Source organism: Pongo abelii, chromosome 8, assembly GCF_028885655.2.
Source record: "Pongo abelii isolate AG06213 chromosome 8, NHGRI_mPonAbe1-v2.0_pri, whole genome shotgun sequence".
Classification (NCBI taxonomy): Eukaryota; Metazoa; Chordata; class Mammalia; order Primates; family Hominidae; genus Pongo; species Pongo abelii.
Window position 1 is genome coordinate 101,708,802 of NC_071993.2, and position 18,604 is coordinate 101,727,405.

An 18,604-nucleotide genomic window follows, 5' to 3' on the forward strand; every position below is an offset into this window, starting at 1 on the left:
AGAATCAAACTCCAGGAAAGTTTTATTATTTTTTATCTTTAGATGCTAACAATCTGATTGTAAAGTTTATGTGGAGAGGCCAAAAAACCCAGAATAGCCAACGTTAAGGAGAACAAAGTCAAATGATTGATCTTACCCGATTCAACTTCAAGACTTATTATGAAGCTAATCAAGGCAGTGTGCAATTGGTGAAAAAATAGTCAAATAGATTAATGCAAGTGAGTAAAGAGCCTGAAATTGATCATCAGAAACATAGTCAACTGAGTTTTGAAAAAGAAGGAAAGACAATTCAATGGGGGAAAAATAGTCTTTTCAATGAAGACTAATGGAGTAACTGGAGATTCACATACAGAAAAATGAATCTGGAAATAGACCTTACACCTTTAATGAAAGTTAACTAAAAATATATTATAGATCTAAGCCGGGTGCGGTGGCTTATGCCAGTATTCCCAGCACTTTGGGAGTCTGAGGTGGGCAGATCACGAGGTTAGGAGATCGAGACCATCCTGGCTAACACGGTGAAACCCCCGTCTCTACTAAAAATACAAAAAATTAGCTGGGCATGGTGCCAATGCACCTGTAGTCCCAGGTTCTCAGGAGGCAGGAGAATCACTTGAACCCAGGAGGCAGAGGTTGCAGTGAGCCGAGTTGAGAGCCACTGCACTCCAGCCTAGGTGACAGAGTGAGACTCAGTCTCAGAAAAAAAAAATATATGTATAAATATATATATAAGATCCAAATATAAAATGCAAAACTATGAATCTCTGATAGTATAAGATAGGAGAAAATAAAGACGACCTTGATCGGGAATGGTTTTTAAAATACTACAATGAAGGTATAATCCATGAAATAAAGAATAACTAAGCTGGACCTTATTAAAATTTAAACTTCTACTCTGCAAAAGACACCATCAAGGGAATGAGAAGAAAAGACAGAGACTGGGAGAAATACTTTCAAAAGATATATCTGATAAATGACTTCTCTCCAAAAATTTTTAAAACTCAACAATTAGAAATCAGGCAACTTGATTTAAAAAATGGGCAACAGATCTGAACAGACACCTTACCCAAGAAGAAATACAGATGGCAAATAAATATATGAAAAATGCTCATAATTAAACGTCACTAGGGACCTGCAAACTAAAACCCCAATGAGATACAACTACACACTTATACAATGGCTAAAATTCAAAACACTGATAGAACCAAATGTTGACAAGGATGTGCAGCAATGAGAACTATTAGTCATTGCTGGTGGAAATGCAAAGTGATAAAGACACTTCAGGAGACAGATGGGCAGTGCCTAAAAAAACTAAAATATGTTTACCACATTATCTGGTAGTTGTGCTCCTTGGTATTTGCCAAATAAGTTGAAAATACATTTCCACACAAAAATCTGCACATGAATATTTATAGCAGCTTTATTCATCATTGTCAAAAATTAGAAATCACCTAGATGTTCTTCAATAGATAAATGAATACACAATATGATAAACCTATACAATGAATGTTATTTAGTGTTAACAAGAAATGAACTATCAAGCCATGAAAAGACATGCAGGAACTTTATACATATTAGTAAGTTAAATCTTAAAAGGCTACATACTGTATGATTCCAACTGTATGACATTCTGGAAAAGGCAAAACTATGCCGACACTGCAAAGATTATTTGTTGCCAGCGCTTGCAAGGAAGGGAGAGAGAATACGTAAAGCACAGAGGTTTTTAGGGCAGTAAAGCTATTTTATGTGATATTACAATGGCACATGTCATTATGCATTAGTCAAATCCCATAGAATGTACAACACAAAGAATGAACCCCACACAAACGATGAGCTTTGGTTGATGATGATGATGATGTGTCAATTTTGGGTCATTGATTGTAACTAATGGGAGTTCTTGATTGTGAGAGAGGCTGTGTGTGGGTGCAGGGAAAGAGGCATGTGGTAATTATATACTTTCCACTTAGTGTTGCTGGAAGCTCCAAACTGTTTCAAAAGCCTACTCTAATCCACCATTCTAGTCAAGCTGAGGTTTGTATTACTCAGTGACTGTGGAGGGCTTAATGTAGATACTCCCCTGATCATTTGGACTGAGATGTGAATTCTATGAGATGGAATGTGACATGTCACTGAATTGGGAGTTGAAAAACTGGGATTCTAAGAAAAAGTCTTGGCTGGGCACTGCGGCTCATGCCTGTAATCCCAGCACTTTGGGAGACCTAGATGGGTGGATCACAAGTTCGGGAGATCAAGATCATCCTGCCTAACACGGTGAAACCCTGTCTGTACTAAAAATACAAAAAAATTAGCTGGGCATGGAGGTGGGCACCTGTAGTCCCAGCTACTTGGGAGGCTGAGGCAGGAGAATGGCATGAACCCAGGAGCTGGAGCTTGCAGTGAGCCAAGATTGCACCACTGCACTCCAGCCTGGGCGACAGAGCGAGACTGTCTCAGAAAAAAAAAAAAGAAAAAGTCTTATACTGAGGTATTGTGATTGTGATACTTTGTCTCACTGAGTCAATAATTGCTCATTTCTAAAAAAAAAAAAAAAAAGCAAAGTTTAGAGTAGTTGATCTCAGACATCCCTTCTATCTACGAACTATCTATAATTCTTTCTTTCTGTAAACTGAAAGGTCTAGGCAGGAGCCTCAGCTCAGCAGGAGAGAGGAGGAGCTGAGCTGGGACACCTACCTCCTGAGGAAAGAAATGATTATTCTAAAAAGAGCAACTGAGCTTATTTTACCCAAAATAAGGTAGTATATTTCTGTTAGAGTTTAGAGTTATGTGAGTCAGGGACCAAGTTATTGCTTTTCTTTGCCCTATATAAAGGGTTCTCCAAGGGCTTTGACTTACCTAAGTACTAAATGTTATGAAACCAAACTCTTCTGAACTCTCAATCTAGTCAACTGGGGCTGTAATTATTAATGAAATTAATGTTTATTTTGAAAATCATTTACTAGACTGAATTACAAAATCCTGAATCATTGTACACAATCAGTAAATATCTGTGAACTCAATTGAACTGAATGTTTTGCTTGAAATGAAACCTTCAAGATGCAGGGCTTATGGGTTCTAGTCTCAGCTTTAGCACTAGCAGACAGCATGTTCTTGGCCAAGATACTGAATCTTCAAGGCTCAGCTTCCTCATTCCTGAAATGCATCAATTTTATTGTAAGCAAAGGTAATTGAGAGATTCAAAAGAGACATGAAGTGTAACAATTCTCTGTAAATTGTTAGAATCCCTGTTAAAAATGACCAGTAAAGCATTGTGCAACTGTGTCTTAACATAACTTTATTTTTCTTAATAAAAGAAATGGAAATAACCTCACCAGGGAATTTAGAACAAATATGATGATATCTTTAAAGAAAATGGCTTTGCACAAGTATTGACATTAGTGATCCAGAAAGTATATCTTTCTAGTTGTATTTAGATCCTCAACTCAGTATGTCAGCTCCTGTTAAGATCTATACATTGTGGTGGTTCTGTGCTGTGGGTCCATTTAGTGATTTCCCTACCTCCCATCTTCTATTGCATCCACAACTGTGGTTCTGTCCATAATTTCCTTTGCTTTCTGTGCATTATTACATCATTTCTGAAAATGAGAGACCAAAAACAATAGAAAGCAGCCATGTCTGGAGGTGACTGAGGGGTGGAGAAGCCCTAGTTTCTCAAAACCTTAGCACCAAATTCTTCCCTCAGTTACACTGAGCGTTTCACCTCTGCAGTGATGGAGAAGGGAGATCCCTTATTTCTTCTCGTGAGCATCTCTGGTGCTGTTTTCCTTAGAGATAAATAAGGGGTTCTATTTAATGTGAAGCCTGTCCTATGAACGGAATAAATGTGGTGTATATTCAGAATAACTAATGTTTGAAAGTTTGTTTTATTTTGCTAAAATTGTTCTCAAGGCAGCTCTGGTGTGAGAGATAATACACCACGATGGGCATCAGAAGACATCAGCTCAAATCCCAGTTCTGCCAGCTATGAGCTGTGTGGCACCAACAGGTGTCCTGTTCTCCCAGGGTCTCCCTTTTCCCATTTGAAAAATAAAAAATAACAATTCCTGCCTTCATGTGTTTTTTTAGGGGGTTTAATGGTAAAGGTGTTTATATCTGCTAAGGTAATTTACTTGATATATGTTTGGTTATTTAAGATATATGAGTTATGTTAGCTATTTCATGTTTAGGCTGCTGTATTTTTAGTAGGCTATATTAAATATTTGAAAGGATTTCATTATAAAGAACAAAGTCTCCTAATCTTTGATATAGCATTGACATACTTTTTAAATATATGACATAGAATACATCAATTTCTCTCAAAATCATAAATTCCCAACTTGTTATTAATCTAAGAATTCAGAATTTTGAGTAATTGCTTTTGCATCAGATTATTTACTTCAGTGCTCTCAATTATGATGGTGCATTGGAACCATCTGGGTTAACATTTGTTTTTTATTACCAATACCTAGGCTCCAACCAAGTACAGTGAAACTGGAATGTACAGAGTGGACATTGGAACGAAGGAGAACAAGACCAAAGGACATTTTATTTTTATCTCTATCAGTGGATCAAAGTCCTTTCAGAAGGAGCATATAGTGGGCCTAGGTGATTGGTCACTTTATCCATCAAAGAGGCACACACTGAATTAGCATGGAGTGTTATAAAAGCCTTGGAGTGCAAGCTCATGGTTGTCTTAACAAGAGGAGAAGGCTTCAATGGATCCTTTTGTGGTCCTTGTGCTCTGTCTCTCATGTTTGCTTCTGCTTTCACTCTGGAGACAGAGCTCTGGGAAAGGAAAACTCCCTCCTGGCCCCACTCCTCTCCCAGTGATTGGAAATATCCTACAGATAGATATTAAGGACATCAGCAAATCCTTAACCAATGTAAGTATGCTCCTTCAGTAGCTTGCAAAAGGTAAGTAAATTCACCTGTATTTTTTAAATAAAGTATATCACTAGAGGTACATTGTTACAAGAGGTCATTGTAAAGTAAAATACTTTGAAAGGCTTTTGTTGACTTTTCCAGCCTGTCAGTGTCAGAAATAGTGGAATGAAACCATGTATTTTATGAGTAGAGAAAGATTTGGGTCTTTGCATGTTAGATTCAAAATAACAAGTGTTAATAGTTTGAAAAGATGTGTTCCTTCTTCATTTCATAACCATTTCCTATAATTTTTGGCTGAAGGTAAATGGTAAGGTATTGTGGGGTCTGGCCAGCAGCCGGCAATGCAACAGGGCTCTCTCTTTGTTCCCAGGCAGATCAGCAGTTTGAGAAATAATAGACACACACAAAATAGTGAAAGCTGGGTCCGGGGTGTCACCAACTTCTGGTCCCATGGTGCCAACAATGCACTGTATATACCAGCATTTATCATTAAGTTTAGTGAGGGCGGGGGTAGGTTAGTGAGGGATTTAGGGTCATTTGATTATGAGGTGAGATGGTCACATGCGGATGAAGTAATTCTTTAACATAACATTTGTATGTAGAAGTACAGTACATTTGTATGTAGAAGTACAGTATACAGAGATAAGAATTTACAATATAGTGTGTGCATCAGTAATTTCTAACAGAGCCTTAAGACAGAAACACAATCTTTCCATAACTTATGATTAGCAGATATTAATCAGCAGTAACAATTGCAACAGAAGCTGGTTACAAACAATCCATGGAAACAGGATGTGAAGCTAGACAAACGGTTAGACCAGAAATTCTCAGAAGGGAGAATGCTTTAACCCTAAAGAGGCCTAGAAGAGCTGTGGCAAGATGAGGGAGTTTATAGCCGTATCTTATCCATATGGACAGGTGTCCCCTATGGGTCCATTTATAGTTTCTCCACAAGGGTCGCATTCCATTCCCAGAGCTATGAACATCTGCTTTTCTGGGATAGGAATCTTGGTGATGTGAAACCTCCCTGACTGCACGTCCATTCATAGGCTCTCTGCAGGGGGAAACACATCACGCGCTGTTGGCTCGTTCTGGCAGTCCAACCTGGCATTGTCTTTACACAATCCTGCATGCAATTTTGTATTTACAATAATCAGGAGCATTTCATCTTTTATTCCATAGCAATAGTTTCAGGGGGTCTCCCTAGATCTCCCCCTTTTCTCTGATTTAAATGAACCATAGCAATCATAGCTTGGCACTGATCACGGTTGGATTGAAGAATACTTTTTCCAATTTTACAAATGAACAATAAACCAATAGCACAAATTATACACAGAACAAAATTAATGACAGTGGATCCTCCCAAAGATTTTACCCATTGAGTGGGGTTGAGATTAGATAATCCCTCAGAGATGCAGTCTAAAACTTCAGCACCAGGTAAAGCAGTTAAGTGTGCTTGAGAGGCCTCAAAAATCTGTTCTTTTAGCTTGCTTATGTCTAAACTTTAATTATCTTCACTTCCTTGTAAATGGCATTTTACTGATTCCCAATTGTGAATAGACTCATTATATTGGAATAGAGTTATATACAAATCAGAAGTATTCCAATCACATTGCACTTGTAATCTATGTTCTAAACTTATAATTCTATCTCCCATCCATATAACAGTTTGTCTTAGATCTTTAATTTGATTAGCCAACTTTTGATCAATACCTGACTGAGAATTCCACATCTGAGTAGAACTTTTTTGCCATTTATCCACAAAATGAACAGTTTTAATAGATTGATGTAATGCAACTCCAGCAGTAGCAGCAGTCGCAGTAACAGCAATCAAGCCCATTATTATTGCAATTAATGTAAAAATAAATCATTTATTCCTTTTAAGAATTTTCTGTAGAATATTGTTAATAACATGGATAGAGGTGGAAGATTCTCAAGGCCTATGTAAGGCTACAGGGAGCCAAATACCTTCTCTGGCTCTGGCTATTAAAATACTATGATATTGATTAAAAGAGGAATCAATACTAGTATACAAGTAAAAATTAACACAGGTAATTATGTTGGTTTCTGAACTAATATGTATCTTTCCTACTAATAATATATATGGTGGTTTAACACAACTTTTAAGTGGTATAGTTTTGTTGGACTCCATATAGATAGTACACATATTTTGAGGTGACAAGGTGGATTTACTTATAACACTTTCTCCAGCCCAAACTCTCATACCAGTCATAGCTATTGTTAATCTCTATAATTCTGAATGTTCAGGTCCTAAGTGGGGAATAATGAGCCTTGGCTTTGGAGGGGCAACCCCTGCCCCTTTCCACTTAAGAGGAAAAAAGGAGTTAAATCTATGATATAATAGGGGAGGGTTGTCACTACTTTTTTGATAAGTAATATTATAGAGAAAATGTAGACCATCTTTGTGACCTTGAGAGCAATCATTAGTAATATGACCTTTGGGAGCCCAATCAACAATGGTGTAGTGAGAAGAATTAAATAACACAGTTCCTTCTGAGCTAACACAATCTTTCCATATTAATTTGTCAGCATTTGAAGACAAGTTGAGAGGACACGCAGGTCCTAAAAGCTTATATTGGGATGTGTGAATATAATCAGTGATTCCTGTTTTGATCTGCCTTGGAGGTTTTAATGACAGCCCTGATACCAAATGTCCTAAAGGAGGGACAGAGGGGCCAGACAGTAGTGTGACAGCCCAAGTTTGAATATCTAATGAGAGACATCCATTAGTGGGTCCCAGGCACAAAGGTGGATACCTAAAACCTAAAGTGATATTGAAAGGGGTTCCTTCTTTTGAAGGTTGGGAAGGACAATGATCATCTACAGAACCAGCCATCCAAGTACTATCATTAACATAGACCTCAATAGGAGCATCCATCCATGTCATGGCTCGAATAAGAGGAAGAAAAAGAATATAAGCCCAATATGTATAGTTTTCAAAAGTCTGTGGAGTGACAGAAGGTAGAAGGATCAGTGTTATCAGGAGGAGGCAGAGGTTGAGCCAGACCTGGATCGCTGGAGACAAGTTGTTCAGGATTTGTGACTGGATTGTCTGTTGTAAAGGAGTTAGCATGGTCATTTTCTTCTTTTTGATGATTAGATGTGTTAGTTGTTTCTAGCTGTGGCACTTTTTCAGCAAATTTCTGTGTCTCATTGTTGCATGCATTTTCAGGACACAATTTTAGGTATCTAGCAGGAATCCAAACAGGAGATTGATGTTCACCTGGGGAAACACAAGCATAGCCTCTTCCCCACATTAAAATAGAAGCTTTTGACTATATATTAGATTGAACATCTTTCCACCATACTTCTCTTCCTTGGTTTACCATAGAACGGTTATCAGAGAAATGTTTTTCAGAAGCAATAACAGAACTAGATTTAGGAATATTAAGAAAATTTAACGTGAGCAATGCCAAGTTTAGTTGTATGTGAGGGGTAGACAACTTCTTATCCCCCTCTTTTGGTTTAAGTAATTGTAATTTTAAAGTTCTGTTACTTCTTTCTACAATAGCTTGGCCTTGTGGGTTATAAGGAATACCAGTAATATGTTTAATATACCACTGATCAAGAAAATTTTTAAAAGCTTTACTGCAATAGGCTGGACCATTGTCAGTTTTGAGCTCACTAGGAATTCACATAACCACAAAACATGAAAACATATGTTTTTTAACATGAGACATGGCTTCTCCGGTTTGACAGGTAGCCCAGATAAAATTGGAAAAAGGGTCAAGTGTGACATGTACATAACCTAATTTTCCAAAAGAAGGACATGAGTAACATCCATTTGCCAGATAACATTAGGAGAAAGGCCTTGGGGATTAACTCTGGGAGATTGTGTGGGTAAGACAAGAACCTGACATTGAGAGTGGTGTTGAACAATTTGTTTAGCTTGTTTCCAACTGAGAGAATATTTATGTTTAAGAACTGAGGCGTTAGTATGAGTGAATTGATGAAATTATTCTGCATCTGTAATGGCTAGAGAAACTAGAGTATCAACTTTATGATTACCACTGCCTAAAGGTCCAGGCAAGTTAGTATGAGAATGAATGTGAGTGATAAAAAAAGAGTGGTTTTGGTTTCTGACAGTTTTCTGTAACAAAGAGAACAAGGAAAACAGATTAGTGTTAGCAATATTTTTGATAGTAGCTGTTTCTATTGCCTTAGTGGCATGGACTACATATGCTAGTCAGAAACAATATTAAGAGGAACAGCTCTGGTCTACAGCTCCCAGGGTGAGAGACACAGAAGATGGGTAATTTCTGCATTTCCATCTGAGGTACCTGGTTCATCTCACTAGGGAGTGCCAGACAGTGGGCGCAGGTCAGTGGGTGTGCGCACTGTGCACAAGCCAAAAAAGGGTGAGGCATTGACTCACCCAGGAAGTGCAAGGAGTCAGGGAGTTCCCTTTCCTAGTCAAAGAAAGGGGTGTCAGACGGCACCTGGAAAATCGGGTCACTCCCACCGGAATACTGTGCTTTTCCGACGGGCTTAAAAAACGGTGCACCAGGAGATTATATCCTGCACCTGGCTCAGAGAGTCCTATGCCCACGGAGTCTCACTGATTGCTAGCACAGCAGTCTGAAATCAAACTGCAAGGCAGCAGTGAGGCTGGGGGAGGGGCGCCCGCCATTGCCCAGGCTCGCTTAGGTAAACAAAGGAGTGGGGAAGCTTGAACTGGGTAGAGCCCACCACAGCTCAAGGAGGCCTGCCTGCCTCTGTAGGCTCCATCTCTGGGGGCAGGGCACAGACAAACAAAAAGACAGCAGTAACCTCTGCAGACTTAAATGTCCCTGTCTGACAGCTTTGAAGAGAGCAGTGGTTCTCCCAGCACGCAGCTGGAGATCTGAGAACAGACAGACTGCTTCCTAAAGTGGGTCACTGACCCCTGACCCCCAAGCAGCCTAACTGGGAGGCACCCCCCAGCAGGGGCAGACTGACACCTCACACAGCCGGCTACTCCAACAGACCTGCTGCTTTGGGTCCTGTCTATTAGAATGGAAACTAACAAACAGAAAGGACATCCACACCAAAAACCCATCTGTACATCACCATCATCAAAGACCAAAAGTAGATAAAACCACAAAGATGGGGAAAAAACAGAGCAGAAAAACTGGAAACTCTAAAAAGCAGAGCGCCTGTCCTCCTCCAAAGGAATGCAGTTCCTCACCAGCAACGAAACAAAGCTGGATGGAGAATGACTTTGACGAACTGAGAGAAGAAGTCTTCAGACAATCAAATTACTCCAAGCTACAGGAGGATATTCAAACCAAGGGCAAAGAAGTTGAAAACTTTGAAAAAAATTTAGAAAAACGTATAACTAGAATAATCAATACAGAGAAGTGTTTAAAGGAGCTGATGCAGCTGAAAACCAAGGCTCGAGAACTACATGAAGAATGCAGAAGCCTCAAGAGTCGATGCGATCAACTGGAAGAAAGGGTATCAGCCATGGAAGATGAAATGAATGAAATGAAGCAAGAAGGGAAGTTTAGAGAAAAAAGAATAAAAAGAAATGAGCAAAGCCTCCAAGAAATATGGGACTATGTGAAAAGACCAAATCTACGTCTGATTGGTGTACCTGAAAGTGACGGGGAGAATGGAACCAAGTTGGAAAACACTGCAGGATATTATCCAGGAGAACTTCCCCAATCTAGCAAGGCAGTCCAACATTCAGATTCAGGAAATACAGAGAATGCCACAAAGATACTCCTTGAGAAGAACAACTCCAAGACACATAATTGTCAGATTCACCAAAGTTGAAATGAAGGAAAAAATGTTAAGGGCAGCCAGCGAGAAAGGTCAGGTTACCCTCAAAGCGAAGCCCATCAGACTAACAGCGGATCTCTCAGCAGAAACTCTACAAGCCAGAAGAAAGTGGGGGCCAATATTCAACATTCTTAAAGAAAAGAATTTTCAACTCAGAATTTCATATCCAGCCAAACTAAGCTTCATAAGTGAAGGAGAAATAAAATACTTTACAGACAAGCAAATGCTGAGAGATTTTGTCACCACCAGGCCTGCCATAAAAGAGCTTTTGAAGGAAGCACTAAACATGGAAAGGAACAACTGGTACCAGCCGCTGCAAAATCATGCCAAAATGTAAAGACCATCGAGGCTAGGAAGAGACTGCATCAACTAACCAGCAAAATAACCAGCTAACATCATAATGACAGGATCAAATTCACACATAACAATATTAACTTTAAATGTAAATGGACTAAATGCTCCAATTAAAAGACACAGACTGCCAAATTGGATAAAGAGTCAAGATCCATCAGTGTGCTGTATTCAGGAAACCAATCTTATGTGCAGAGAAACACATAGGCTCAAAATAAAAGGATGGAGGAAGATCTACCAAGCAAATGGAAAACAAAAAAAAAGGCAGGGGTTGCAATCCTAGTCTCTGATAAAACAGATTTTAAACCAACAAAGATCAAAAGAGACAAAGAAGGCCATTACATAATGGTAAAGGGATCAATTCAACAAGAGGAGCTAACTATCCTAAATATATATGCACCCAATACAGGAGCACCCAGATTCATAAAGCAAGTCCTGAGTGACCTACAAAGAGACTTAGACTCCCACACATTAATAATAGGAGATTTTAACACCCCACTGTCAACATTAGACAGATCAACAAGACAGAAAGTCAACAAGGATACCCAGGAATTGAACTCAGCTCTGCACGAAGCGGACCTAATAGACATCTATGGAACTCTCCACCCCAAATCAACAGAATATACATTTTTTTCAGCACCACACCACACCTATTCCAAAATTGACCACATACTTGGAAGTAAAGGTCTCCTCAGTAAATGTAAAAGAACAGAAATTATCACAAACTATCTCTCAGATCACAGTGCAATCAAGCTAGAACTCAGGATTAAGAATCTCACTCAAAACCACTCAACTACATGGAAACTGAACAACCTGCTCCTGAGTGACTACTGGTTACATAACGAAATGAAGGCAGAAATAAAGATGTTCTTTGAAACCAACGAGAACCAAGACACAACATACCAGAATCTCTGGGATGCATTCAAAGCAGTGTGTAGAGGGAAATTTATAGCACTAAATGCCCACAAGAGAAAGCAGGAAAGATCCAAAATTGACACCCTAACATCACAATTAAAAGAACTAGAAAAGCAAGAGCAAACACATTCAAAAGCTAGCAGAAGGCAAGAAATAACTAAAATCAGAGCAGAACTGAAGGAAATAGAGACAGAAAAAACCCTTCAAAAAATTAATGAATCCAGGAGCTGGTTTTTTGAAAAGATCTACAAAATTGATAGACTGCTAGCAACACTAATAAAGAAAAAAAGAGAGAAGAATCAAATATATGCAATAAAGAATGATAAAGGGGATATCACCACCGATCTCACAGAAATACAAACTACCATCAGAGAATACTACAAACACCTCTATGCAAATAAACTAGAAAATCTAGAAGAAATGGATAAATTCCTCAACACATACACTTTCCCAAGACTAAACCAGGAAGAAGTTGAATCTCTGAATAGGCCAATAAGAGACTCTGAAATTGTGGCAATAATCAATAGCTTACCAACCAAAAAGAGTCCAGGACCAGATGGATTCACAGCCGAATTCTACAAGAGGTACAAGGAGGAGCTGGTACCATTCCTTCTGAAACTATTCCAATCAATAGAAAAAGAGGGAATCCTCCCTAACTCATTTTATGAGGCCAGCATCATCCTGATACCAAAGCCTGGCAGAGACACAACAAAAAAAGAGAATTTTAGACCAATATTCTTGATGAAGATTGATGCAAAAATAAAATACTGGCAAACCAAATCCAGCAGCACATCAAAAACGTTATCCACCATGATCAAGTGGGCTTCATCCCTGGGATGGAAGGCTGGTTCAATATATGCAAATCAATAAATGTAATCCAGTATATAAACAGAACCAAAGACAAAAACCACATGATTATCTCAATAGATGCAGAAAAGGCTTTTGACAAAATTCAACAACCCTTCATGCTAAAAACTCTCAATAAATTAAGTATTGATGGGACATATCTCAAAAAATAAGAGCTATCTATGACAAACCCACAGCCAATATCATACTGAATGGGCAAAAACTGGAAGCATTTCCTTTGAAAACTGGCACAAGACAGGGATGCCCTCTCTCAACACTCCTATTCAACATAGTGTTGGAAATTCTGGTCAGGGCAATTAGGCAGGAGAAGGAAATAATGGGTATTCAATTAGGAAAAGAGGAAGTCAAATTGTCCCTTTTAGCAGATGACATGATTGTATATCTAGAAAACCCCATTGTCTCAGCCCAAAATCTCCTTAAGCTGATAAGCAACTTCAGCAAAGTCTCAGGATACAAAATCAATGTACAAAAATCACAAGCATTCTTATACACCAACAACAGACAAACAGAGAACCAAATCATGAGTGAACTCCCATTCACAATTGCTTCAAAGAGAATAAAATACCTAGGAATACAACTTACAAGGGACGTGAAGGACCTCTTCAAGGAGAACTACAAACCGCTGCTCAATGAAATAAAAGAGGATACAAACAAATGGAAGAACATTCCATGCTCATGGGTAGGAAGAATCAATATCATGAAAATGGCCACACTGCCCAAGGTAATTTACAGATTCAATGCCATCCCCACAAAGCTACCAATGACTTTCTTCATAGAATTGGAGAAAACTACTTTAAAGTTCATATGGAACCAAAAAAGAGCCTGCATCCCCAAGTCAATCCTAAGCCCAAAGAACAAAGCTGGAGGCATCACACTACCTGACTTCAAACTATACTACAAGGCTACAGTAACCAAAACAGCATGGTACTGGTACCAAAACAGAGATATAGATCAATGGAACAGAACAGAGCCCTCAGAAATAACGCTGCATATCTACAACTATCTGATCTTTGAAAAACCTGAGAAAAACAAGCAGTGGGGAAAGGATTCCCTATTTAATAAATGGTGCTGGGAAAACTGGTGAGCCATATGTAGAAAGCTGAAACTGGATCCCTTCCTTACACCTTATACAACAATCAATTCAAGATGGATTAAAGACTTAAATGTTAGATCTAAAACCATAAAATCCCTAGAAGAAAACCTAGGCATTACCATTCAGGACATAGGCATGGGCAAGGACTTCATGTCTCATACACCAAAAGCAATGGCAACAAAAGCCAAAATTGACAAATGGGATCTAATTAAACTCAAGAGCTTCTGCACAGCAAAAGAAACTACCATCAGAGTGAACAGGCAACCTACAAAATGGGAGAAAATTTTCGCAACCTACTCATCTGACAAAGGGCTAATATCCAGAATCTACAATAAACTCCAACAAATTTACAAGAAAAAAACAAACAACCCCATTAAAAAGCAGGCAAAGGATATGAGCAGACACTTCTCAAAAGAAGACATTTATGCAGCCAAAAAACAAATGAAAAAATGCTCACCATCACTGGCCATCAGAGAAATGCAAATCAAAACCACAATGAGATATCATCTCACACCAGTTAGAATGGCAATCATTAAAAAGTCAGGAAACAACAGGTGCTGAAGAGGATGTGGAGAGATAGGAATACTTTTACACTGTTGGTGGGACAGTAAACTAGTTCATCCATTGTGGAAGTCAGTGTGGCGATTCCTCAGGGATCTGGAACTAGAAATACCATTTGACCGAGCCATTCCATTAATGGGTATATACCCAAAGGACTATAAATCATGCAGCTATAAAGACACAGGCACACATATGTTTATTGTGGCATTATTCACAATAGCAAAGACTGGAACCAACCCAAATGTCCAACAATGATAGACTGGATTAAGAAAATATGGCACATATACACCATGGAATACTATGCAGCCATAAAAAATGATGAGTTCATGTCTTTTGTAGGGACATGGATGAAATTGGAAATCATCATTCTCAATAATCTATCACAAGAACAGAAAACCAAACACTGCATATTCTCACTCATAGGTGGGAATTGAACAATGAGAGCACGTGGACACAGGAAGGGGGACATCAGACTCTGGGGACTGTTGTGGAGTGGGGGGTGGGGGGAGGAATAGCATTGGGAGATATACCTAATGCTAGATGACGAGTTAGTGGGTGCAGTGCACCAGCATGGCACATGTATACATATGTAACTAACCTGCACGTTGCACATATGTACCCTAAAACCTAAAGTATAAGAATAATAAATTTAAAAAAAGAAACAATATTAAGAGGCTGATCAAAATCCTGTAATTCAGAGATAACAGCAAAACCTTGGCTTTTTGAGCAGAAGTGTATGGAGTAGAAATGACTTTATCTTTTGGTCCTACATACCCTGCCTTTCCATTACTGGATCCATCAGTAAAAATGGTAACGGCTGTCTCTAGTGGTGATGAATGAGTAAGTTTTGGTAGAATCCAGGAAGTATTTCTTAGAAATTGAAAGAATTTTCACTTAGGCAAATGTTTATCAATAGTGCCAATGAATTCAGCCAGATTTGTCTGCCAGCATAAAGATGTAGAAAAGGCATTTTTATCTTCATTTTTTGACAAAGGGACCCCAATAATGTTTCGATCAAAGCTGGAAATTTTGGTGATACTTTGATGTCCTAACCATATTAAAGTGGCTATTTGATCAAGATATATTGAAAGAGTTTTAGAGGCTGAATTAGGAAGAAACACCCACTCAACTAGAGAATAATTTTGTACTATAAGTCCCATAGGAGAGTGGATGGAAGGAAAAACTAAAAATTGTAAAGGCAAATTTGGGTCAATATGAGAGACTTGTGCCTCTCTCACTCTTTGTTCTATAAATGACAACTCTTGTTTTGCTGGCTCAGGTAGAGAGCGAGGACTGTTTAAATCTGTATCTCCTGATAAAGTGGCAAATAGATGAGATAAGGCCTAAGTAGGGATGCCTTGGGTCAGTCTGAGATAATTGACGTCACCTATTAATTTTTGAAAATCATTTAAGGTGTTGAAATTGTCAGTATGAAATTGGACTTTTTGGGGCTTAATGGAGGGAGCTTCTAGTTGCATTCCTAAGTACAGAAAAGGAGTGGCTTGTTGAATTTTATCAGGAGCAATGTGGAGTCCTGCACTGGCAACAGCTAATTTTAAAGAGGTAAAATTGAATTAATTTATCTTTAGTGGGGGCAGCATTCAGTAAATCATCTGTATAATGAAGAATGTAATTATTTTTAAAAGTCTGTCAGATAGGTTGCAACACAGTACTGACAAACAACTGACAAATAGTAGGACTGTTAATCATTCCTTGAGGTAAAACCTTCCATTGATATCTAGCTGCGGGAGCTGAATTGTTAATGGAAGGTATAGTGAAAGCAAGTTCTTCGCAGTCTGACTTGTCTAAAGGAATATGAAAAAAGCAGTCTTTAAGGTCAATGATAATTAAAGGCCATTCCTTAGGAATCATGGAGGGGGAGGGCATACGGGATTGTAATGCCTCCATAGGTTTAATAACTGCATTAACAGCTCTTAAGTCTGTTACCATTCTCCATTTTCCTGACTTTTTTTGTACAACAAACACAGGTGAGTTTCATGGAGACAAGGAGGGCTCAATAGTGTTTGCTTGTAGTAAATCATCAACAATTTCAATTAAAGCCTCCAACTTGTGTTTGGACAGTGGCCACTGCTCTACCCAAACAGGTGATTCACACATCCCTTGTAAAGGGATTGGTGGGGGAGGCTTAGCAGTGACTGCACCTAAAAAGGGTATCCAAGTCCTGATTTATTAAGTTTTGGGGAGGGTTCCAAGGGCTCTTTAATTCCCTCTCAGTTAACTCTCAATCCTTTTCCAGAAACAAGGTTCATTTTATACATTATATTTTTGCTAGCTTCACTATAATTTGATAAAGGGATAGATACCTCAGCCCCCCATTGTTGCAGTAAATCACGTCCCCATAAATTTATGGGAATTGGAGTAATAAAAGGTTGAATAGTGCCAATTTGGTCATCAGGTCCTGTACAAGGAAGTATAAGAGAACTTTGGTATACATCAGATGATGTTCCAACTCCCACTAAATTAGTTGAAGAGGGCTGTTTTGGCCAAGAGGAAGGCCACTGATTAGCAGCAATTATAGAAACATCAGCCTCAGTGTCGACTAAACCTTCAAACTTTTTTCTGGAAATTTTAATAGTACAGGTGGGACGATGAGAAGAAATAGTATTAACCCAACAAGCAGCTTTGTTTTGTTTAAAGGTATTTTCTTCAGCTCCTGTGTGAGTAGCAGATTCTGCAGAGGGGCACAGTGCAGGGAGAAGTAGTAATTGAGCAATGCATTCTCCTGGTTCAATGAAAATGGGAGATTTGGGAGAAATAACCAAACAGATTTTATCTGTAGTGTTGGCATGGATAAGGCCAGTATGAACAGTTACACCTTTTAATGCTAATGAAGCTCTACCCAGAATTAAACCAATATGATTTTTAGGTAAAGGCCCTTTAACTCCAGTAGGAGCAAGGACGGGTTGTTCTCCAGGGAGTAAAGACAAAGGGAGAGTACTACATAAATCTATTGAGCCCCCTCCTGTGGTGGAGGCGGACAGGCATTGTAATGGGGCAAGAGGAGGGGGTAATTGGCATTGGGTTGTGGGTATGGAATTTGAGGTAATGCCTGTGGCACTGTTTGCACTTGATTCTGAGGCATTGCTGGTGCAGTTATAGGGGTAGCCACAGGGAGGGGGAAACAAAACCCCGGAGCCCCGATTGGGATCGGGGCTTGAGGCTGGCCCCGCCCCCCGTTTCCCTGAAACGGAAGGGGATTAAAAAGTGTTGGCCACGTTTAAAGGAGGCAACAGATTACCACTAATACCAAATTTAGATCGACAAGAACTCATCCAATGTTTACCTTTTTTACATCATGGGCAAATAGTAGTAGGTGTTTTTTGTAAATTTGTAGTTTGTGGAGTAGGTTGTTGGGATTAGCATTAAGTAAAGGACAAGATTTTTTAAAGTGTCGTACTCCCCCACATGTGTAGCAAGTACCAGTAAAAGTATTGGGCACACCTGTTGTAGGAACATTAGGAATAACAGCAGCTGCTTTTAAGGATGGGGTCGTGGCTTGAGCCATGAGCACAGCTTTATGAGTTTCAGAACCAATACCATCACAGGCTCTAATGTAGGAAGGAATTATGGTATCATCAGGTATGTTTTGAGTTTTATGACGTAATGGTCGTATGGCAGCCTGACACTCAGTGTTAGCATTTTCAAACGCCATAAGTCGGATAACCAAATCTCTTGCTCTAGTATCAGAAATAGCCTTTTCAGCAGCATCTGTGAGTTGAGCCACGAAATCAGGATAGGGTTCAGAAGGACCTTGTTTAATAGCACTAAAGGATAAAGGGGCCTTGCCTGTGTCTTGAATACATTCCCATGCTCGTAAACGCACTTGAGTAACCTGAGTTAAAATACGTTGATTATATTCCAATTGTCGATCAGGAGTATTCCACAAATCACTAGTACCAATAAGCATATCATAAGACCCTTCAGTCTCATTTTCAGAATTTATAGAAGCTTGAGTCATGGCCTCTTCTGACCACCATGTCTTAAATTGTAGGAATTGAGAAGGGGTAAGAGATTGGAGAATCCCTCAGAGATACCGTCTAAAACTTCAGCACTGGGTAAAGCAGTTAAGTGTGCTTGAGAGGCCTCAAAAATCTGTTCTTTTAGCTTGCTTATGTCTAAACTTAAATTATC

At 39.0% G+C, this 18,604-nt stretch overlaps 1 protein-coding gene across 2 annotated transcripts in view; it reads left to right on the forward strand.

Annotated features, from left to right (window-relative positions):
* Nucleotides 1-4,687: 4,687 nt before the first annotated feature.
* CYP2C9 (cytochrome P450 2C9) overlaps nucleotides 4,688-18,604 on the forward strand; it is a 77,567-nt gene continuing 63,650 nt past the window's right edge. The window contains exon 1 of one of the 2 annotated variants that reach the window (XM_024253966.3): nucleotides 4,688-4,880. In XM_024253966.3, the coding sequence (XP_024109734.3) occupies nucleotides 4,713-4,880 (168 nt within the window). In that variant the 5' untranslated portion in view covers nucleotides 4,688-4,712. The remainder of the gene's footprint in view (nucleotides 4,881-18,604) is intronic. The other variant, XM_024253967.3, reaches the window with a different exon arrangement.